The 24,450-nt window shown below is 44.4% G+C and overlaps 1 protein-coding gene across 8 annotated transcripts; it reads right to left on the reverse strand.

The window, feature by feature from the left end:
• Positions 1–589: 589 nt before the first annotated feature.
• On the reverse strand, positions 590–24,450 carry TRAF5 (TNF receptor associated factor 5). 8 transcript variants are annotated; one of them, XM_071806009.1, is made up of 12 exons: positions 24,333–24,450; positions 12,388–12,533; positions 11,681–12,017; positions 10,492–10,549; positions 9,100–9,201; positions 8,372–8,536; positions 7,989–8,066; positions 7,535–7,609; positions 7,167–7,259; positions 5,774–5,914; positions 5,087–5,255; positions 590–4,206 (listed from the first exon to the last, which is right to left on the reverse strand). In XM_071806009.1, the coding sequence occupies exons 3-12, from the start codon at positions 11,893–11,895 to the stop codon at positions 3,629–3,631; spliced, it is 1,674 nt and encodes a 557-aa protein (XP_071662110.1). In that variant the 5' UTR covers positions 11,896–12,017; positions 12,388–12,533; positions 24,333–24,450; the 3' UTR covers positions 590–3,628. The 8 variants fall into 8 exon arrangements, with proteins under 8 accessions (XP_071662110.1, XP_071662112.1, XP_065690905.1 ...); XM_071806011.1 differs by lacking the exon at positions 24,333–24,450 and adding an exon at positions 23,884–24,263 and having other exon boundaries at positions 11,681–11,900; XM_065834833.2 differs by lacking the exon at positions 24,333–24,450 and adding an exon at positions 23,884–24,263 and having other exon boundaries at positions 11,681–11,905.

Raw genomic sequence — 24,450 nt, forward strand, 5'->3', positions numbered from 1 at the left:
CGTGCTGCATTCGCGCTACCTGCAGCAGCAGTGCTAAAGCTGTGTGTCACCTGTCCTACATACAGTATTCATGGAGATGGGACATTCCCTGGCACCGAGTGGGTGTTTGAGCTCTTGCAGAGGAACGGGAGTTGGATGCTAACATTTTTCCCCAAGCTGATTTCCAACACTTCGGGCTTAACCTTGCCAAGTTTCCCATTCCCGTTTTTAAAACACCCCATTCTCAAGCATGAAGTAATCATGGGATACTGAAACAATTCCTCTGTTACTGGCCTGAAATGAAACAAATCCAACCTCAGCTGAACCCAAACCTCCTCCAAACAGAAATAGCATCCTGTTTTAATTCCAATGGATAGTTGTACCTCATGGATCTTTGTCTGATCCAGTTTAACTTAGAATTTACTGAATTCCAATGTGCAGCCACTTTACAATATTCAAGTATAAACCAAAATAATTGTGAAATATTGATTCTTAATCCAAAGCAGCATCCACTTTTTTTTTTTTTTAATTGTAAACAAATATCCATTATTCCACATCCTTCTAAAAAGTCCGCTTAAATCCAGCCAAAAGGAATATATGCCACACTCAGTTCAGAAGGATGGGAAAATTATTTATTCTTACATTAGTTTACTTATACAGTGATGGCATTTGGCTAGAAAAATGCCTGTATTGTAGTAAGAGATATTGAAACAACTACAAACTTTCAATAAATACATTAAAAACATACTGTAGCAGATGTAGAAATACCCTAGGTTCTCTTGGTTACTTACCCAGTACAATATTATTGAACAGTCTCTTGGTGTTTTTCATGCAACATCAAAATTCTTCCTGACAATTCATGCTATACAACACTTTTTTCTTTATTAGGAATGGGATGAAATTCAAAATCCTGTTCACAAGTAGTAAAAATCACTGAAAATTTTAACACAAATCTCTCAATTGTTGTAATAAAAAGAACCAATTTAAAGAAGGTTGCCTTTAAAAAAATTATTTTTCTCAACTGATTCTTTATAAAACAGGCAGTACTTCAAAAGGGATGTTTCCATCACCCAGGATGAATCATTTGTGCTTCAAAACTTTAAAAGGAATATTCGTGGCAAAAACCTAAACACAACTGGTAGGTAGAGGAGAGATTGCAGTACAGACTGGCTAAAACCGAACATGCTTTCAAAACCTGCCCAGGAACACACTAAACACTTATCCACATCACTATGCCATCACCTACTCTAACAATTAGAAATGGAGTTTTAATAATACTTAGCTCTTTTCATGCTCAAAATTCTCCACGAACACTTAAATAGCCCCAACACTTCTGCAAGTATTATTATCCCCATTTTACACTTGGGGTGGTGCAGGCAGGGAGGGCTGGGAATTTGCCAGGATACAGACCGCATCCTTCCCATCTTGCCTCCCTGGCTTCTTTATCGCTTTCTGTATTTTACACTCGACATACTTGAGAGTCCTAGGAAACACAAATGGTACATTTCAGTCAGTCTTTAGTGGTTATTATGTAAGTTGTGCCACTTTGAAAGTTACATGACAAATATTAAAGTAATGATCAACATGAAGTCCATGTCCGAGGCTCAGGATTGATGTCCTAGAATGCCACACCATTTTCAAACCACACTTGCTCTTTCTGCAACAAAGTGTTAGGGACACATGAGGCCTAATTCTCTATGTTGTACAGCCAAAATGGTTCCTAAAGTCAGTCACAGCAGTAAACAAGAATAAAATTAGTTCCTCACCATCTGTCCCTGGGAACACAAAAAGCCCCTACAGTGGCCAGTACCTCCTGATATCATACAGCAAAAAGGATATCTAGACCAAACCAAAGATTTCAGATGTGCTGATGCACCATGAGGTACAGATAACTAAGGTGTCTTCCTCTCCACCCCCAAATTTGAAAATATCTGTGTATGAATTGTGTCCTAGAAACTGTGTGGGAAAGTAAATGTCTAACAATGAGATTACTGATACAAAATATGGCATTTTGCCTTCATCTTAGTATCAATCCCCAAATCATATTATTTCAGTTGATATCAACAACCCACACAGAAAGGGCATTTTTTATTTTGCCTCATTTGTTCTCTTGAATTTTCTACCTCATGCCTTGCAGTCTGTGCCCCGTTTTGTTTTTTATCCTGCCTAGTTTACTCTTACTCTAAACCCAGCTTGGTTTTTTGCTGTCTCTTAACAAGCTCCAGGTTTACTCTGCCAGTGGACCGCAGGAGCAATGGATAATGTTGTGGTGTTTCACTACCTGATCTGTGAGAGATGAGAGACACAAAATTCTGTCACTTGTAATAAAAAAATGACCAAGTGTGCAAAATTACATCTCTCTTACAGGCACCCAAAAGGCTTTTAAAAGGCACGTGTACTCTTTGTCACTTGTTCCTCAGTGCCTGATCTTGGTGGTTTTAGTGCCTCTCCAATAAACCCCATACAATGCACACATTCCCTTGCAGGATAGAAGGAACTTGGAATAAAAATTAAGATCTTCAGACGTACTTCATAGTCAGCAGTTGTTCCTCAGCAGCTGCCTCACCCTGTAACAAACACTAGAGCTGCACTACTTGTGAGAATTTGGTTCTTACAGCAATCTCGCTCCCTAATCCATTTTCCCCCTTCTTTCCCAAAATATTCAAATTTCTAGCTGAGGGGAACAGTGCATGTTATGTGGGCTTTTTCCCAAGTAGATATCCAAAGCTCTTCCTGCCTTTTGTAGAGCTGGTAAGCCAGAAAACATCTCTTTTGTGCAGATGTGGGAGCAAAACTACAAGAGTTTTGTCCTCCTTCTTCCAACAGCATAGCCAAGAGCTGGCACACTGGCCGGGTACCCCACTTCTGGCTGTGTCCTGAGAGGTGAGAAGCACCTGCAGCTTCTTTTGACTTCAGATGGGGACTGTGAATGTTTACCAGCAGTGGAAATCAGTCCCAAGGCACTAGGCAGGAACAGAAAGGACATAACGAAGCTGTTGTGACCTGGGGGTACTCTATACAGCTGAAATACCATGCTAGAAAAGTAAGAGGCATTGGCATCTTCCTCTGGGCTGTCTGGAAAGAACAATTAAAATTAAAAAAAAAAAAAAAGAAAAGCAGCAAGATCCCAGGACAAATGTTTTCCCTGCCTAACTGAAGCCATTCTGCTGCTTCAAAAATCCAGGAGATGGAAGGATCCAGATGCATTGATTCAAATGTGCTAATGTTGAAATGTTTGCATTTCAGACAGGTGAAATGCGCTTGCACACTTGGGCATGGCTTCAGTTCAGTGTGAAGGATGGGAGCCCACAGGCCTGCTTGGGCTCCGGGGGACTTACTGAGGGAGTTTCATCTCCAAACACCAGTGTGGTGACATGAACCACACATTCCCCCCAGCCTGGACCAAGCCAAGCCTGGGTCAAACGCATGTTCACATCAAACTGGACTTCTAGCTGCCTTAAAAATGCAGTCTTGAAAAAAAGTTAAAAAAAGAAAGGCTGATGCTTTGGCAATTCATTCTCTTATGCAGTCCAAAAGCCTCGAAACGTATCAGTAGCTTGACTAGTGGCAATTCACTATTGCATGGCTGGTAGTCACCAAGAAAGCATTTCTGAAGGGTTAAAGCAGTCACACTGAGTGGGCACACTTTTCACAATTCCTCCAGATCGGTTAAATCCACAACCACTTTCAAAAACAGAGTGTCATCTCTAATGTAGGTGTTCTTTGTGTTCTCTAGGACTGTATGTGGCACGAAGCGTGGACATCCAGAAGCAATATTCATTTCGCCATCTGGCCTTTTGAAACTGCTGCTATTGGGGTCAGCTCTAAACACTTCCACGATGTGATTTTTTTTCCCACTTTGGTCCAAAAGCATAAGTGTAACTTTTTGCTTGAAAGGCCAGAGTAGCAGTGAGTCAAACTCCCCTCTCATCACTACGAAGTAGAGAGAGACGTGTGTTCCCTTTCCTGAACCATCCCCGTTCAGGTAGGCTCTCGCACACAACCTGTACCCGCAGCGGCTGGTGTAAAAGGGCTGGCTGAATATGGAGAGGACACGGCCTTCCACTGCTTCTTTCTTCTTCATCTTGTAGTCTGTGATTTTCCAGATTAATTTCCCATTGTAGCACGTGCCTTCCAAAAGCTTAAATCGTTCTTCATTTTTATTGAGCTGTGCTTTGTGAATATTGATCTGGAGGTCGTGTTTGCTGGACTGACCTTCCAAAACAACTGGAGGGAAAAAAGAAGAGACACACACTTGTTAAAATAAAACTGTCAGAGCGCCAGATACAAAGAGCAACCAGACTTGAGCTGACAACACTGAACTACTCAAGCTGGAGTACAGGCTGTTAACTAGTGTTACTAGACCTGTTAACTCTTTGTTATTGTAATTGCTGCTTGTAGTTTAGTAAGGAAAACTGGAAAATACAAACCAGATTTAATGTCCAACTATGGACAGTACCATGGCCTCCATCACATTGCACCAGCTCTCTGGCCCTGCAGTGCCACAGGAATTTGAGAGACATTGTGTGTTGAGGAATGGCTTAAAAACAAGGGACATGGGTCTGCAGAGCAGTTGTATGAGCAGAGCCTGTTCTGAAGACTTTAGCGTAAGTAGTAAGGTTAGGCTGCGGTGGGAACCGCTGACTGTTTCAGTAAAATCAGCAAGGTCACTGAGACCTTGGCAGAGTTTCACAAACAGCTTTCAAGAGCACAAGAATGTAGAATAAGCGTAGCTAGCAGCTGCAAGTAGGAGGACCATGCAAATGTGACTGTTAGAGCTTAAGCCAATTAGTAGGTGACAGGTATGCATAATTATCATGAACTGTATAAGTATATGCTGTTCGGGCTAATAAATCGAACTATGCTTTATCACTCATATTGGGTCGACCTGCGTGTTCCTCCGCCGCTCAAAATTGTGGAGTAGGGGAAGACTGGAGGACACAGCACACACCACCAAGGCTTGGCCTTAGAAAGTGAGAAAAAGAAAGCCCTTTCTGGCTAATAGGTGCAATTAACTGACTGTAGCACCAGAGCCTCTACTTAACCCACCAGTAAATCAGCAGAAGTCCCACACACACGTAGAAAAGAAACAAAAGTTCCAACACACCCAAGCGCTGGTCATATGTCTCCATCAGGGCAATCTTCTGTTTTACATTTTCAATTGTGTCAAACAGGGGTCGCAAGTCTAATTTACTTTGCTGCTGGTTTGCCATCTGTATGAGCTGTTTCACCTGCGATTCCAGGCGCGCAGACTTATCCAGGTGGCTGGCCAGAGCCTTCCCAGTTCATGCCATTGGAAAAGGGTAGAAGCAGAGACAAGAGACATTTATATAATCAGTCATTTCATTTGAAATAAGATAAAGAAGCCTCTAGCATGTTAGCAACATCAACTACATGGTGCATTCAAAAGTAGTCTCCTGGCTTAGGCATGTGTCCAAATGCTCTTTTACAGTTAAATTGTCATTTAGTGACTGAGAAGCCACCCCTTACTGAGATCCGTTCACACTGCATCACCTCATTCAACTGTTTATTCAAATTTACACCAGCATATCTGCCATGGGGCTCTGGCCATGAGGATCAATACAGCACTTTTTGCCCAGATCAGATATCCAAACTTCTTTATTGGTTAAAATGAAAAGACAATACTGTTCTGTAAAAAAACAAGAAGGGCTTGTGAAATGTCTGGGAGACAGTATTTGTTATTGCCCTGCTATTAGTAACAACTATTAGAGGTTAAACACGTTTAAAGATACAAAAAAGCAATTGGCCAAAAAAAGTAAAATTAATGTCTCACCTGTGTGCTGACCATCAAGTTGCTATTTTTACCAAACAGTTGTGTAAACTGTCTGAATTCTTTTTCACACTTATTAATGGCCTCTGCTAGCTGCTGAATTTTAATCTCTTTACATTCCAGGCTCTTATACAGGTCAGATATCTATAGGAAAAAAAAAAAAAAGGAAAGTAAAAACACTATGGCACACCAAAATATACATAGATCAAATTAAAACATATGTGACTGTAGAATCATAGAATCATAGAACAGCTTGGTTGGAAGGGACCTTTAAAGCTCATCTAGTCCAACCCTCTGCAATGAGCAGGGACATCTTCAACTAGATCAGGTTGCTCAGAGCCCCGTCCAGCTTGGCCTGGAATGTCTCCAGGGATGGGGCATCTACCACCTCTTGACAACCTGGGCCAGGGTTTCACCACCCTCATTGTAGAAGATTTCTTCCTCACGTCTAGCCTGAATCTCCCCTCTTTTAGTTTAAAACCATCACACCCTTCTAAAAAGTCTGCCCCCCATATAGAAGAAAGTGGAAAAGTTTACAGTGCAAAGCCTCTAACTTAGCTAGATACAGCACTTGCTTAATTTACAATTCCCGGGTAAGCACAGGCAAGAATGGAACATAAGGTAATAATATCTTTAATAGATCTGTGTGGCGACAAGTGCACAGAAAGAGACCCATACCTCTCGTCCCCATCACAATGATCCATTCAGCTCTATAGGAGGATAACACATACTTACATGTGCACATGTGCAAGTGTTTCTGTGTGTATGTGTACACTTTTTCTTTTCTCCTCTACTGAGGTCTAATCAGTGAAGCAGATGAGTCAGTGAGGGATATTAACTCCAAAACCAAGTTGTAGCACTTTGGGGGATGTACATTTAGCATGAGCAAGCAGAAGAGCAAGTCACCCACCACTTTGGATGCATTCGCCTTGGTAGGACTGGGCATACCCTCAGTGTTACCTGCTGGGAGCTGCAGAAATGATCGTGAGTAGAAAAAGTGCTTGCAACTGGCTCTGTGCTGCCTCTACAGAGGAGGTGACTTGGGCATCTAAAGGCTCCTTTTCTGAGCAATCTGACTGTCCACTGAAACTTTAAAATGATCTATCTCCAAACCTCATATCCGCTGTAAGCAGAGACTGAAAGCAGATGGTATGAGTGATAGCAACGAGCCTCCCACCGTGCTTGGTGGAGAATATAGATGCCTGAGCACAGAGAGGCTTCCATCTAATTGACTGACTTCAGTAGAAGAGCTTATTCTGACTTTTGAGGTGTGCAAATACAATAAAAACAGTCTTTTGAAATGCAGCTGAGCTAAACCAGGGAACAAATGCAGAATCTCATGTCATTCTCCAACCAGCCAAGCACTGCTGAAGAGTGCTCATTAAATAGGACTTACCTGTTCTTCCAACCGGGAGTTCTTGTCTAAAATCTGCAGCATGTGTTCCCTCAGGGCGCCGTTTTCATGTTCAGCAAGTTTTCCTCTTTTAACCTGAGTGAGGCAGAGGGGGAAGTGAAAGAATAAAATAATAAGATATGCAGATTTCTGAAGCTGTTAGTAAAGAATTCTTGATGCAAGCATTTAAAATGTCTCCTCTGTGCTTTGAAAGTGAGGGAATGGTAGTGCTGATTCTCTAGCACAGCATCTTAGCCAATACTAGAAATGGCTGTGAAAGAACAAAAAATGGTTTTTTTTAATTAATTATTCTGATTGGTTTGGGAGACAAATTCCAGTCCCAGTACAGACAAAGATCTAGAAAACAGTACCTTTACAAGACAGCCATACTGCTTGTACGGGCAGTCCACTTCTGCCTCAGGACACACAGCGTGGTGCTTGTCGATCTGCATGTATCAACAAAGACACTTGTAATGAAATAAATATTAACTAAAGTGCCACACTGATAAAATCCCAGTGCCTGCATAAATGGTGAATGAAGGACAATGTCATGACACCACAGATCACGTGAATGGGAAAATAAGTATTAAGAGTCAATAAGCAAGCCAGATATTTTTCCATACTGCCAAATGCCAATGGTTTGCAGTGAGTGAATACCTCACTTGTAAGGTGAGATGTATATATCCCTTTAAGGACCAAGCAAAGAAAATCCTTAGAGAAATGAAGTTTTATTGGCATGGGCCAATATACTCTGTAACATAACTTTCAGTTTTCATGAATGTGTGTGATCTGCCAAACCACAGTATATGAAAAAAATAATAGTACCTCCTTTTTCAAAATTATTTGTGAACAGTTCTGGAGACAAGGCACAGGATAATCAGGACAGTCATTTTTCTCATGATTCTGGGGAAAAAGAAGTAAAACAAGGCAGTGGTTTGCATTTTCGTAAAGCAGTGTTCCTAGAGGATGCTATGCAAAAAGTAACCCTAAACACATACGTGGAAGCCACATATATACATTGCTGTTTGTAAGACACCAACAGCAACTGGTATTGTTTAAAGCACATTTATTTTACTCTCTTCTTCATCTCCTCAGTCAAATTTTGTTTCAGGAGTTGTTAAGCCCCGTTGCAACACTGGAAACTTTTCACTCAGCAACATTAAGAGGAAATGTGCTGTGGGTTCCCCAGGAAAGCTTTATAATCTTACCTTTATGTTATTTAACACCACAGATTTTTTACAGTACTGACACATTTCTTCTCGAAATTTACAGTGCTGGCTCAAATGTTCTTTCAAGTCTTTCCGAGGAATTTGATCGATACATCCATCATTAGTGCATTGCACGCTTTCAAACAAACACTGCTGAAGATGCTCCTGAAACACGCAACAGCAAATTAAACCCCATAGTATTTCATCCCATCTCCAGCTGCCCAACAGACCCACAGAAACATTGGGCAGTTTGGTAACAAGCTCCAAATACTCTTTCCTTCCACAAACTTTCTCCAACCTCAAAACTAAGTGAACATGAAAATTTGGAGGATCCTTTGTATGACTTCCACTTTTCATTCAATTGATAGACCAAAAAAAGGCCCAAATGGCCAGTATGTTTTGGCAAGTTTTCTTGAATCAAACATCACATGGGGCCTAACCATACAGAACATATGTGTAGATGCTATGGATATACTAAAGCTACATAAAGTAAATGGTTCTTATTAAACAAATAACCTAAGGCAAAGCTGGAACAAGTTTACAGCCATAATATTTTGAGCTTAACATCCATTACTTACAGTGGACAGCTAAGTCATAATCTATGCACTTAAACTACATTGCTACAATAACTCCAAAGTCTGAAGAAAATCACTGAAATTTAACTTAAAATAAATACAGAACGCTTGCATGAAAATTAAAGGCTTCAAAATTCGATCAAGCAAACTAACCTGATATCGTCCCAGAATTATTTTCGAATTGCAGTCAGGAATGTTTTTGCAGAACACATGCAAGTTGAGAACTTCTCTTTTACAGCAGTTGTCTTTGAATACCTATGAAGGAAGCAAACCAGCCTTCACATGCAGTCACATAGGATGTTATAAAGAATATAAAAAAGCAAAACATCACCAAAAAAAATCTTTTAAGCACACAAGTGTGGACTCCATAATTGTGAGTATGGTTCTTGATAATTCATATTGAAAATGCATGCTAAAAATAGAAATTAAAACTTATATGAATTTTCTAATAACCATAGGGTTTTTTCCCCCTATAGTTATTCCACAGATGCTGATCCATCCCTCAACCAGCCAGACTGGTAGCTCAGAAGCTACAAAACCACTGCCAGGGCCTTCCTGTATGGAGGAGAAAGCAGCTGGAGCTAATGGGCCCCAAAGGCCAAACCAGCTGTGTGCAGGCAGCTCCGAGGTTGGAGCAGGCAGCGCGGCCTTGGGATGGAGACGATGCTGAGACATCCCTTCTACAGACTGAGAAACAGCACCGACCCCAGCTGTGTACGCAGAACCAAATTGAGCCCCCACAGCAAACTTTCAGTCTTATTCAAAGATCTTCCTATAACAGCATGAAAGAGCTGCTCACTGTTGCACTACTGCCATCAAAATTTGCACCAAGTAGAAGACAGCGGGTGAAAAACAAAAATCACATGGAAAGTCTGATTACAATTTCCTCTCAAGAATAGGAGAAAGAGAAAGAGAGGAAAGAGACACTCGATTTCACTGGAAGACTCATTCTGGCAGGACTAAGTATGCAGCATACTTTCAAGCCTTGACATATAAATAAAAACAAATGAATCCATTAAAACAAAACAAAACCAAAAAAACGAGTAGCTTGCAAAATGAGAAGTATGAACTTGTCTTTTCCTCTAAAAAGTTACCAAAAAGTGAATTAAGTCTGCAGGGTTAATGACATGCAATGGAAATAGTTAAGGCAGGAAATTATAACCAAATGAAAACACAGACAATCAAATAAACAAGATCCCCACAGCAAGATGGGGCATTAAAAAGGCAAGTCAATAAACTCCCTGCTAAAAAAGACATTTGACAGGTAGGGAAGATTTAAAACTTTGTGAAACTCCCTGACACTGGAAATACAGAGGACTAAAATGAAGTAAGTTCAGAACATGAGGTATTAATTAGAGCTTTAGCTATACATCCAGATTTCCTTTCTGGGAGAGCACCACTGAATATGCTGCTTCCCTTAGCATCATTTTCGAGACAAAACCTGTGCTGCCCCTGAGGACTAACAGACTAAGAGCCACCTGGTTCTCAGCTCCTTGCCTTTTCCATGCAGATGTTGACTGCTGAAGCAAAACTACAGCCACTTACCTCGTGCATTTTTATTGTTTCTTTGTCAACAGGACAGGTAGGTACTGCATTCAACTCTCTAGATCAAAAGAAGAGTCATATTAACCCACAGAAAATTTGATTTATTTTATGAAAGTGGGCTATACTAGAATCTGACTCTGGCAGAAGTCAGTACTAGGTACCATAAAAACTAAAAAAGCTATTTGAAAACACTTTCAATGGCACCTACAAGCCAAATTCTGCCCACAGCTCTTAGAGGGCATTAAGCTGCAACAGTGAATATGTAACAAGAAGCAGAGTTTGTCCTATGAGTGCTAAGATGACTTTTAATTAAGGGGACTTTGTCACTCTCTGGCCATCTGCTGTTTGCAAATGTCATATCTGGAAAAACCCCATCGTGTGCACTAAACCAGCCTTTGCCTAGTGCAAGCAGCACTCTCCTTGCTGCACTAGTAAAGGAAGATCTAACAGCTCCTGTCCTAAAAGGCTTCCAGAAGTCCTGTGATACAGGACAATAAAATATTTATCGAGGCAGTACAAAAGGAGGCAACCCAGAGGGAGAAACATGAAACATCTAAAATTCATAAAAGGTAAATGGCGACATCCATCCCCATAATCAGGCTCCTCTGCAGCCAAATTCTGCCCTCAGGTACACCAAACAGTACATAATGCATTTCCAGACAGGTCTGTGGGGTAAACACATTTGTACCTGCAGCTAAATCCCAAGCAGATGGATGCCAGCAGCTTTGTGATCTGACTGTAGTACTGGGTAACACTAACATCAGCTTTATAGCTCCACTAAAAGAAATTATACAGAAGGAGGTGGAAACAGCTTAATCTAACCACCAGTGCCTGTACTGTGGGACATCAATGCAATGAACTCATCTGAACAGCACAATGTTAGACAGACAGACCAAAACAGCATCTCACACAGTGGTGCTTAAGCTTACACCAACAATTTCTTTACACTGACTTCCCTGCAGCTGCTGAACTATTCCTCACCAGCACCAGGTAAGGTCTTTAAAGACACCTTTAAAACACTGAGCTCACAGTCAATGAGTTCAACAAAGTTTCTCCGTGGACTCCTTCAGCATTTTATCAGATCGGTGCTGTTACTACGGCACTCACTGCTGATTTATAGAGGGTTTTCGCTTCTTTTTAGGCAGGGGAGGACAAGGAGCTTGTGGATGCAGAAGAAGTTTGCACTGACCTCAAAGAAAGAATGCACTGCTGGCAAAATCGGTGCCCGCATCCCGTCTGGTGGGGGTTGCGAAGGACAAGGTGGCAGTAGGCACACTTGTACCGCTCTTCTAAGGTTTCGACAAACTTGTAGTCGGCATCAGGCTCGAAGTCCAGAGAGACCGCGCTGGCAGAGTTCTGGCGCGTGAAGATGCCCGAGAGACCAGCGGGTTCGTCACAGGCCATGGGAGCTGCACTGGGAGCCAGACACAGGGGGAATCCCTTCAAACACTCACCGGCAGTCACGCACCTCGGCTGTTCTCATTTGCAGCAGGTGTGACAGATTTTGGAGGGAAATGCAGTGCCAACTATAGAAGAACAACGAAACGCTCGGAGAACCACAGAACTATGGTTACACGACAAGCACCTGTGCACACTTCTTTGGGAAAGTGTTTCACAATCTGAAAATTATTCTCCAGAATAAAGACTTTTTTGTTTCCTTAAAATGTTCTCGCAGCAGCTCTCAGTCTCGAAAACATCACAAGAGTCACAAACATGTCTCGGGAAAGCAGAGGCCACGTCTTGGCCCTAATGTCTGCCAGGAAAGTCTACACTTAACATGGAGCCCACCCACACGACTTTACAAGTTCATTGCACTGATTCCAGCAGGAGCCAGGTTTGTGGTTCACAGCAAGGAGCACATACACACACAAAAAAAAGGCAGCAAGGGGATTTTACCTTCAGTTTAGGTGTTACAGGAGTCGAAGCCTCTTAACTTGCCATCCTTCTTTTTCCTGTTGATCACTCATTTATAGCAGTAAACTAATCCTATTTTTCAAAGTTTTACTAAATTATGTGCAAGTGCTTGGTTGTATTAATCCTGCCTGAAAGAAGCAGTGGGAAAAAAAAAAAAAAAGAAAGAAAGAAAAGCAAGATTGCAATCAGAATCGTGACATGATTTTTTCTCTCAACCTACCAAAGCTCATACACAGCACAGGAATGCAATGCTAATTTTCTAACAGGAAAAACCAGCAACATTTGTTTCCAGCTGTAAGTCACAAACCTTGAGATTTGCCACTGGTCCCTCAATCTTCCTGCAGTTTTTTTGCAAGTAGCTCAAGACCTAGAGCCACTCTGGTTTCCATTTCTTGCGGCTTTGTGTTCAGAAGACATTTTTTCCTTACAGGATGTGCACAAAAGCACAACGCACCTGAGCTCTCAGATTGTTTTGTGGGGGAAGTGCTCAATTTTATAGCTGTGCTGTGGGACGCTATTTCTCCTCTGTGTGCATCACCCACCCTGTCTGTCACTCGAGTCACTCTTACTGGCAACAGCGCTTCTCCGAGAGCTCTGACTCAGCTCCTGTAAGGTCACCAAGGGTACCTGCTGCTTTCGTAGGGAAGCAGAGCCAAGCTGTCACCGTTAATAACTTTACATCTGGCATGAAACAGAATGCCAAGTACTGATGTGCTGCCCTCTCTCCCTGCTGTGATGGGTTCCTGGCCCATGAAAGTAGCTCAAGCACTGCCACAACCCACTGCAGTCTTCAGAAAGCAACATCCACTTTCCTCTCTACTTTAATATCCCGTATTGGGTGAGGAAAACCTGCGGACAGGTGAAGTACCTGATCCAAAAACAAGCCAAAGCACTCAGCCAACAAAGATCTATTTCACAGCAAATATTCACGTGCTCCTGTAACTCAGCACCCTTGTCTGTGGTTGCACACAGTATTTACTCACTCAGCTTGTGGAAGCCTCTCTGCCCTCCACTAGACTGAATGTCAGACATACCCCAGCACAACTGACCTGTTGGTAACCCACAGGAATACAAGCCCTAATCATATTCCAGGCATAAAGACTTACTATTCCAACTGGAGTTTGCAAATTACACTGTTCAGTCCCTTGAAATCTGATGGTACAGTTTAGCAAGCTAATGCTGCACTATGTAAAAACACACAAAGAAAAAATTCCATGTTTTACCCATTTTGCCTTTAAGGGTAGACCTTAACTCCAGAAGTATTTCTGGCTGGGGTAAACAAAGTTAAGATGTTTTAGGCAACAGAGTTACGGGATGCATTAAGAAGAAACACAGCCACCAGTCCAAAATCCCATCCAGAAACTCCTTCAGAGCTCTTGCTGCTGCTTGTTAAATCAACCCATTCCCATCTCTTTCTGCAAGGAGCCTTCTGCTATGGCACAACGCCTTCCAGCTCTCTCACTGGACTTTATCTCCATTAGCACTTTCACAACCCACCCAACTGAGATCCCATCCCTAAAAATGGAGACGCAGCATCTCCACAAAAGTGTCTCCTCCACCTCAGCCTCGCTTGGGAGCCTGTTGCACAGCTGAGGGCACCCCAGGGTGCAGGGAAGAGCACTTCAATGAAAGGCCAACCTGCATCTCAGAGGGCAGAATGGAAACCTCTGGGTGCCCAGAAGACTGGAGACATTTGCCACCACTGCCCACCTTGCAAGAAGTTTGCTGTGGGGTTTGCAGCTGTTCTGCTGGAGGAAAGGGGGCACCCCAGGAAAGGACCTGTGGATGGCAAACCTTGACCCAGGCTGGAGAGAGGCCCATGTCAATCAGCTGGGGAGAGTAGGTTCAGAGGAGCCAGACCTACTGCCAACCAGCGCTTGGTGGGATGCGATCCAAAGCATCGCAGGCAGCGTGTAACTCCTGTCCCAGCACCCACCGGTGACTCAGGATGGATTGCAGAAGCTCTTCTATTTCTGGCTCCCAGTGCCTGCACCCGTGCTCTCCAAACTGAAACCAAAGGGAAAGCGTCAGGGGAAAAAGAGCTTTTTTTGTGACAGCAAGAGCACACTAATGGTTAACTGAATCAATTTCCTGCTGACGCCAATGCCTGGCCTGCACAGGAGAGGAGCTCCGCTTTCACTTCTGCCTGTCTGCAGCTAAGAGCAATGGGAAGGCATCCCTTCTGCACGTACACTGCGATTTTTCAGCACGTGTGTGAACTGTAATGCTGTTCTAAAATATTAGAGAGCGGCGGGCTCAAGCTGCGTAACGATGCTCATGGCAGATGCACAACACATGCGGCAAGGGGATTTTCATTGCAAATCCACTGCAACAGCACCAAAAAAAACCCAACCCAAACCAACCAAACAACAACAAAAACCAAAAGCAAACAATCTATGGACACTGAAAACCTACATGTCAAAAAATGGATTTCCACAGACTGAAATAAACTGAAGGAAGTCTGACCACACATAGAAAAGCAGTTTGATTCACTCAAGGCTAAGTCCAAGCCTTAAGAACAGCTACCAAAGAGTGGGAGCTCCATGGCAGTGCAGTACAAAGAGCTCCCAGCTGCACCTTCTGACCATTTCAGTGTCCCAGCCCTGTCTGCACTAACACCAGCACATGCAAAACGCTTCTGGAATAACCCTTCATATAACGGTGTTGTATGCAGATGCTCTAACCTCACTGGAAATAATCCAAAAGGGAGAATTTTCATAACAAAAATAAACTTTCTTACATGTGGGCTACCCTGTTTTAACTACCACCACACCAAACTGAGCCCAAATGTTTTGCATTAAAATGCTCCACACTTAGTACATCTTACTGCTCAGAAACTGGGTTAGAGACGAACAGAACGTGACACGAAGGAGAAAAATCAGCATGGGCGTGACTCACAATAACATAAAATTAAATTAACATTTTTAAAGCCATGTTCAAACAGTTCCCCTCCAGCAGTGCCACTGCCTGTCTACGCCACCAGCAGTCAGAATGGAGAGAAGCGGTGTGCAACGCTGATAACACATGAAACTACTGTAGACAGGTTAATTTTTTTTAGCCATGAAAACATACTTACTGCATACAGAGAAAATCATCCCTATAATGTGGTTATTCTTCTTGAAGAGAATATGTTTTTTCCTGTTTTCTCTCAGGCAAAGCCAAGCACCTCCAAAAGGTCAGCAGGAATCCCTCCAGGACTGGGGTATTGCTCAAGAAAAAGCACTGTAATTGCTTCCTTACTCATGATGCTTCCACAAAATACATATAACAGGGCATAGAAAAAAAGTTATACACCTAAATTCCTATACACCTAGCTCTAGTTCAGCTCTATAGCTTTGCCCTAAAGCACTTGGTAGGGACAAGTCTTAGAAGATGCCCTGTCCCTCCCTCTGAAAATTATCTATGTTTTACAGTACATCAGAACTGGAAACCTATCTTAGTCACAGTGAGGAAAGTTTTGTCAAATTTGGAAGTCTAAGATCAGTTCACTTCATTGGGAGGTGACAGGCAGAAACATGACGGAGGGGACCACATCTTGCATTAACATGACCCTCTCCAAGTTGCCTTCTATACTATGTAGATTAGCCTCCTACAGTGTTTTTGAATTAAAATAACAAATTTATATGATTTACTACTAATAAAAGGTACTCCACAAAACCACTGCCCCAACTCTTAACATATGGAGAGGAACAGGTAACACAGTCTGCTGAAGAATTACTAAAATGATCTATACACTTTGAAATACATATTTAAGATATAGCAGGTTATATGGAGCCATGTAAAAACAGCAGATGATGACATCTGACATCACTGAAGGATCATCCTTCTCCCTTCCAACCCAGGAAGAGTTACAACATTTTGACTGCTGGCAACAAAACGCACTTGCAGAGTCCCTGTGGGGGAGAAAGGGCCACAGCTGCATCATTTGTGGCCCCCAGCCCAAAGGTTGTGGAGGGAAAGGATCCCCTATTGTGCCAGCACAGACCCACCACTGATCCTCAGGGCTTGCTCCTACTTCACCTGGCAGCAATTCGGCCTCCAGAGCTGTTCTGCTGTTCTCCTGATCACTTAAAAGCCGCAGTCAGGGTCCAGCTGGTACCCAGGAGAGAATATTTCTAACAGCAATAAATTCCTATTGGATATGTGCCTGAGGCCCCACAGGGGATGTTGCTGGAGAAGACAGCAGAACAAATTTGTATTCTTTCCTATATAGACAATATTATCCAATTCTGATCCCACTATTACCTTATTCTCAAAGCACAGTAAAACTGTACTAAGCAAGCATCAATTTGCTAATCTCCATAGGCAAATTTTCACTAAGCAGACTAAGACAGTAGGTTTCCTTTGCATAGAGTTACAGTCAAGCATTACAATAAATTCCCATAAGAATTAATAGCTTTTAAAGACATAGATTACAACATAGATAGCATTTAAAAAAAAACAAAAAACAATGCTCTTACAACTAACAAAGTGTGTCTGGTGCTGAAGTAGCTTTGATTTTATGGACAACTTATTTGCTACATCTGCTTTCTTTCCCTGGATCTCTTAATCATTAATTAATTAATTTGGTATCAGCAATAAATCTCTCTACATCTAATCAAGACAGTATTATTACAGTAATACAGAAAATTTTTGTCTTATAATAATCTCATTCACAGCTGGAAAATTATTTTGTTCCCATCACTTCTGTACCAATACCTGGCTGCGTTCCCGCCTTCCCAAGCACCAACAGAAATTTTGGTAAGAAGGCACCACGACTCACCCCTGTGACACTCCAGCACTGCTTTGCCAGTTCAAGCGATGAACTCAGTTCCTGAGGTGTTCCAGGGTCTGCAGCCTTCCCCCAACGCACCCCATGCCGCTTACACCCCTGAGTGCCACGGCTCACACCTGAAGAGCCCTTCAGAGATGAGAAACAATGCTGGCAACATTAGGCTCTCACCAGCATTAGCAAGGCACGTTTTCGTAAAGCGGTGCCTGAACACTGTAGCTGGTCCTCAATGGGGAGAAAATGAGAGAGAGAGCGAGAGAGTGTGCCAGCGTAAGCTTTGTGGTTAAAACAACAGTACGAGCATTTTAAAGCAGCAAGGGAGTGGAAATCCCCCAGCGTAGCTTTGAAAAGATCATGTCTAAAAATGTTTTTAAAGTGTTAGGACAGAAGTCAAGCCATTGAAAAGTGTTTTCCCTTACTGCGTTTATGTAAGGACTGCAGATTTTACCAGTTGGAGCAACATAAGTTTACCAGGAACTTTTCCCATGGTTTTTGTCCAAGATACAGAGGAGTTTTCACGTTTCACAAAAGTGGTGAGTGATGTGACCAAATAAAAAAATACATGGGCAGCAGGAAACACATAAGGTCGTAAGGAAAAGCTGGGTCCAACCTTGCAACTCCCTCCACGGTCGCCCTGGCGAGCCCGGGAGGACCCGCTGGTTGCAGGAAGCGCAGGGATGGCTCAGGGAGGAAACGGCACCAGCTCGGTCACAGAGCGACTACGCCAACCCACGCCACAGGCTGCACGGGCATTTTGCATTTAAAACAGAAGTCTCCAACTGAGATAAAATCCATTTTAAGAAAATAAATGTTTATATTTGGTTTTGTAATAATTTAAGTGGCCATAAAGTCTAATGAGTTTGTAGCCTGAGCCTAATTGTGCACACAGGATCCCTGGCAGCCTTCCCCTCCGCTGACTCTGTGCTCAGCCTCCTTCCCTGGACCAAAACCTGCTGCCCTCGTGGCAGCACCACGGGCTCTGTCTCTAATCCCACTCTTCCCTTATTTTCCTCTGCCCCCTCCCCTGGTTTTCTAGTCTCTTTTTTCCCCTCCCCTAAAGTGAGGTATGTTATTTTCTATACAAGCAAAAGATTTTAAGTCTCCTGTAATTTAAAATACTAGTTTTCCAAGGAAAGCTTCTGTCTTGTAGTAAATCTAACACATACGCTCTTTAGCCTTTTCTCTTTAACCAAGCTTGCTCCCAGGGCATTTCTAACCTATTTCAATTTCCATCTTCCCTCCCAGGAGGCATCTCAACCTACTGCATGTTTTTCTGAACCTTCCCTGAAGCTCTGGAACAGACAAGTTATTGCTGAAGTCAGTAGCAAAGGGAAAGGCATCGATTTGAAGGTATGCTGCTTCTTTCTGGGATCAATTTAATTGATCCAAGCTGTATTTCTAGATGCAGTCTCAGCTCACTTCTACAGTCAAGTTTTTTAAACCATCCTGGTCAAGCTGTTGACTATTCACAACCTCTGCACAGGTTGACATCAGAACAGCAAAACAGCTCATACGTGGGCTTTTCCTTGAAGCCGGCAGCTCTGAAGGAAGGATGGAGCTGCATGGTTTCATCGAGAGGAGGCAGCACTGCAGAAAGCATCATGCTCTGCAAGCACAACTCCAGGAAGCACCATCTGCTTCTGGGAAGCTTTGGGGAAAACCCCAAATGGAGAAGTTGAGTAGGAGCAGGATCTTAATTTTAAACACTTTCACTCTGCAGATGAGTAGAGAGCAATAGGTCGCTGTTATTGTTCATGGGCAGCCCTCCAGCACCAACTGCAGAGCTGAAACCCTGATCAAGTTCCAAGTAGGCTCAAGGGGATGAAGGTGAATGAAAATACAGACAGCTACAGCATTTAGGAAACAAAATGAAGGAAAAGAGAGACACAAGAACAAAATAAGGAAACAGAAGTTACTGAAAACAGGCAACACTAAAGGATGGAGAGCAAGACAACTAATGGGGTTTAATTTTTTTTTTTCTTTTAGTGTATTGGAGCCAAAGTGAGATCCTCACTTTTCCTAGCAAATAGTAGGCCATTACACCTTTTGCAGAACTAGATCTTTGGGGCCTTAAAGTTTACATCTCCTTCCCTGCCCCAAGGGGACACACTATCCAGACTTAGTTGCTTTGACCATTCAGTCAGTTTGGCCATGAACACCTACTAAAGGCATCAGTGAGTCTTGGTTTTAATTTTCAATGCCCCTGACCCTTTGACTTAATCTTAATGAATAACTTAATCAGCATGTACACAGAAACCTATGGATCAACTCAATGGTTATTCATCTGAATCACTAACATGAATTCAAACTTTGCCAAGGCTGGCAACCTCCTTCTTCTGACATGTTCCCTTGTTCCAGGAGTAAACGATTCCCTGCACTGCAGCCTCAGGAATTCATGAGTTCTGTGGATTTTGCTCTAACGCACACGTGTTTAATGACATATGGACACACATTTTCCTAGTCACAGTCCTCGCTGAAAAGGCAACCACTAATGTCAAAACCCAAATGTTATCAGGGACGACATGAATGTGCTGTTGGGAAAGCAGTGACAGAAAAGATTGTCACCATTTTCTTTTCTTAAAAATTAAACAAGGGAAAGGATGTGTTCTTAAGAAGGCTTTCCTATGAAATCAAACCGAACAGGCTGCAGATTTACAGAGGTATGAACTGCGCAGTGAGCCCTGCTGCTGCCATGGGCTGGATCAGCCCAATGCAGGGACCTGCTGTGAGGGGCAAAAGGCAGAACCATTTGGCATCTTACACAGATGCTGTGTAAGAAGGATGCTAAGCACACCATGGGCAGCATCCAGCCCTGCTCTTGCTGTTGGCACCAGTTTTAGCTTTATTGTTCCCACCAGTGAGCAGCATCGCTGGTTTTAGTGACCTCAGGGTGCATCTCAGACATCACCAAGGTCCACATCCATAATTCCTCAGTAAAAAAACTGCCATGACACAAGGCTTAATGTTGATGACAGTGAGACAGACAAATGCTCAAGAGAATGCCCTGGAGCCTTTCATAATATCTTTCTTTGAATGTCTCACCTGGCAAGTGTTTGTACCTGCTGTCTCTAAGGCAATATTTAGAAATGAAACCCTTGATTTTGTTTTTTTCATAGTTAGTAAGGGCCACATTCCAGTTTCAACCATATGGATATAGCAGACGAGACTGAAAATCATGTGACTTCACACAGGTCTGACCATTGCATGTCTCACAGTGACTAGTTTGGTAAAAACTGCTTTGCAGATTGCTCTTCTCCTTGAGGTTTGGTTAGTCACTGGGTGCCTTTGTGTAGCAATAATAATAAATAATTTCTACATTTCAATATTATCTTCTGCAAAATTAGCACACAGCAACATACTTACCTTTAGAGAATCCCTGTATGCAAATGTCAGTATATTACATACAAAAACTTGCTTTATCAGTTCCTCCCCTCAGAGACAAACATGCTTAATTACAGAGCACTCTGGGCAGTCCCACATTGAAACCACAGAGGTTTAGGGTGCAGGCAGTTTCTCACACACTTGGTTATTTGCTGCAAGATTGAGCTGGGGAGTCTATGGAAATTTTTGCAACATTTTTATTAACAATACGCATGACTCAATTTTCCTCACCTTCCTGAGCCCAGCCACAACCTGGGCTGTGGGAAGAGTGTGGAACAACCGCACGTCACAGCCCAAACCCGTACAGTCAAGGGACTGACGACTAACAGCGTGAATATTAACTCTTCACACACATTCACCAAGAAACTTGTACAGAAAAGGACCAGAAAGCAAAAGAAGAGGTTCTGAAATCCTCACTGCACCTCAGGGTGTGCTGGCCTTGAGGTGCCCCAGCCACCTGGCCGGGTCCTGCGGCAGCACCCTTGGGTCGGCACACTGCTTCGGGCAGGCTGCTGAGGACAATGTGTCTGTGAGATGGAAGAAACTGCCCGTATCACTGCAGCCACCACCAACCCTCTCAAGAAGATCAGGAGCCCAAGAAAAGCTACAACTCACACAGGCTCCCTGGAGGGTCAGAGAGAAGAAGACCTCTCTATATTCAGCTATTTGTTAATAATAAATCTTGTCTGCTTATGTGAAATCAAAGGGTCAGACAAATAACTGCAGAAGATAGAGGGCTACAGGTTAGCTTAAAGATGGGACACAAATAAAGACTGGGAGAGCAAGCATCTTACAAGTCTAGAGCTGCCCACTGAAGGGATTTGGCAAAGTGACCCAAGCAATGCGTAGCACAAGAACAATGAGCTCCTGACCTGGCCTGCAGCACTGACAGCTGCATAAAAACTATGCTCCTGCCATAGGGACACTGATTAGGGAGCCTGTGGAGTGACCTAAAGAGCTGTCTGGTTTTTGCTCATTGCATTCATTTGAAATTCCTTTTGCCAAAGTCTCCAACAGCAATTTTCTAGCTTTAAAGTCTTGTCCCCCACAGAAGTCACTCCTCATCCTCCCCAAACTCTGCAATTACTCCCATTCCGTCTGCAGTTTCTGTGAGTACCACAAGCTTTTCTTTCTTCCTTCCTGACGTTACTCTGGATCTTATCTTTCAGCAGGTTACACCTCTTCAGATAAGCTTCCTGCCAGATACTCACAGATGTGCCCTCTTGCTGCAGACCACCTTCCTGCATCAGCTGAACTCTGGGCCCCTCCGCTGATCTGTGGACTGTGGATGACCACCAGCTCACAGGTAGCTCGCTGCCCCCAGACTTCCCCAAGAGGCCTTCTTCTGCACAGCCCCTCAGCGTCCAAACCTGACACAGCCAGCCCATATTCCACTTAGATCTATAACCTTAATCTCTCTCTCGGAATTGAAGCATTAATTCTCTTGTATCTCTATATTTCTTGATATGTATTGACATGTATTTCTTGTCCACTTACACAAATAAAACTCTTGTCCATCATCATCATCCTCTGGATTTCCAAGCACTCATTTCCCTTGAAATGCAATCCTTTACTTCTTTATCCACCCTGGGTGCTGCCGCAAGGATCATTTTTCTAAGGCATAGCTATAACCATATCACCTCTCTGCCCATCCTTCCACTTCCTCACTGCACCAAAACCTCTTGACTTTCAAAACCTGTTCTAGTCTCCCTCCACTTGCCCCTGCATCACATCCAATGATTTAAAAGGGCTGGTTTCATTTTTGGCCAAACGATGACACCAGGTTCCACTGCCTTCTTGTTATGTATTTGACCAAGCATCTCTTCTATAAAATCTCCTTTGCCAAGCAGCTGGGAACAACTGACTTCTGACTATCACACTGGTCTGGAGGGTCCTGCTGTCTCCTATTGCTCTCATACACAGGCACATCTCTCCCCCTCAACTTGAATTATAAACCCCCTTCAGCCAAGGGCTGTGGTTTTGCCTTCTGCTCACACAGTTCCTGGCACACCGGGGTCCTCACCCACAGCAAACTTTTCTCCATGTGATAAAAATAAAAAGATAATGAGGGCTAACAGCAAAGGAAGTTACTCTGGGTGATTTAAGGTTGAGTGTAACACACAGCTACCAAGGCTTGCACTGAGATCCAGATAAACAATGCAATGCAGTCCTCAAACAAAACCAGATGAAGTGCAACACTAGCCAGGCTGGTACTCCTGCAAGAGAGCATCCCAGTGTGCCTCAGTTTTACATTCATCATTAAACCTGCGTGCTCTGTGGATAATCAGCTGGGGTGGTTTAAAAATACGTCCGTGTTACTGCTGCCAGTCTGGAAACACGCCTAACCTGAATACACCCGGCTATTTTTAGCACATGGTTGCACTCCTTTCAGCCATTCCATATTTATAAAACAGAAGCTATGAGGAAAGTTGTTCTTGGCTGGCAGTGGGAAGGCACAGCCAAGCTAATAGGCAAAACAATTCAAGAAGTGCAACAATAGGAGCTCTCCATTTTTCCTTCTAAATCTTAAGAGTGTTGAAAGTATTTGGTCAAAGCCTCCTGTCTCATTGTGCTCCCCGAGCGCTGTTAATCAGGGAAAGCTGGAGGACTGGCTGGGTCTCCCTGATCACACACAGAAGGGAAATTCCCTCCCCTCGGCAGAATCCAATTGACAGCAGCGGGGATTCTTGTTACAGTTCCCTGCAATTTAAAAAAAAAGATCAGAGCCGCTGCAAAGGTATTCACCTGAGCAGCCCCTGCTTCATTGCTTCCTTCTCAGCCTCCAAATATTTCACCCCTGCCAATCTCGGCGGCATCTCCCGGGCCTACGGTCCCCTCAGCATCGCTGGGGGCGGCGGCCGTGGTGCATCAGTTCGTGACAGGAGAACGGAGCCCGGGCTGCAGCCCGCACCTCTGCAGCCCGGCAGGGACTGGGCTCGGCTCTGTAGACCGGAGGAACTCTCCAGCATCATGAGGGGCTCTTCCACACCAAGGGAAAACCCCTGGGGTCAACAAGTTCAGGTTTTCCACACGAGCCTCCTTTTTAAGCGAAAAAGCGCCGCAAAAAACCAAAAGCGCCGCGCAGACTTCCCCTCGGAAGCGAGAGGGCAGGAAGCCTCCGGAGAGGGTGTCATCCACCGCCTGGGGCCTCCCGCCACCCGCCCGCCACCACCGCGACCCGGGGCCGGGCCCGGACGGCACCGCCCGCGGGCCCCGCGCAGCTCAGCCCCGCTCCCCGACACGCCCTTGGCCGCGGCTGCACCTGCACCTGCCGGCCCCGGCGTGACCCCCGCGCCCGCGGCACCGCCCGCCTCCCCCCGCCGCACCTGCGCTCGCTGCCCTCCGGGCGGGGGCCGTGGCGGGGCCCAGTGGCCGCCGCCGCCGCCGGCGGGGCGCGGGAGGTGCGGGGCCGGCCCTGGCTGCGCGGGGCGCGGTTCCGTGCGCGGCGGCGGGGCGGGGGGCGCGGCGAGGAAGCGCTAGTGCCGCCGCCCCTGGCAGCTGCTGCCGCCCCCGCCAGCGGGAGCCGATTTCGGTTTCATGGCAACCCCCGAGCGGGGAGACCCCAGCGGCGCGGCCGCGCCTGCAGGGCCAGGGAACGGCAGCAGGCCGCTCCGGACGGCGTCGGGGTTCCCGGGCTGGAAAGGGAGCGGGGGTGTTTCCCCTCCTGCGTCCTTGGAAACGGCGCTTAAGCGTTAATCCACGCCTTTAGCTCCCAGCCCCCACGGTTTAGGAAGGCTTCCCGGCAGCCCCTCTTCGCCGCCTGCTCGGAGCTCACCACAGGGCACTGCAGCCACCCAAACGCTCTGGAGGGCTTGATAAAGCGAAGTCTCCCGTGGGCTGCTAAGTGAAGTTTTTCAGGGCGGGCTCCTGAGAGCCCATGGCGATGAGCGGCT

This window comes from Patagioenas fasciata, chromosome 3 (genome assembly GCF_037038585.1).
Source record: "Patagioenas fasciata isolate bPatFas1 chromosome 3, bPatFas1.hap1, whole genome shotgun sequence".
NCBI classification, from domain to species: Eukaryota; Metazoa; Chordata; class Aves; order Columbiformes; family Columbidae; genus Patagioenas; species Patagioenas fasciata.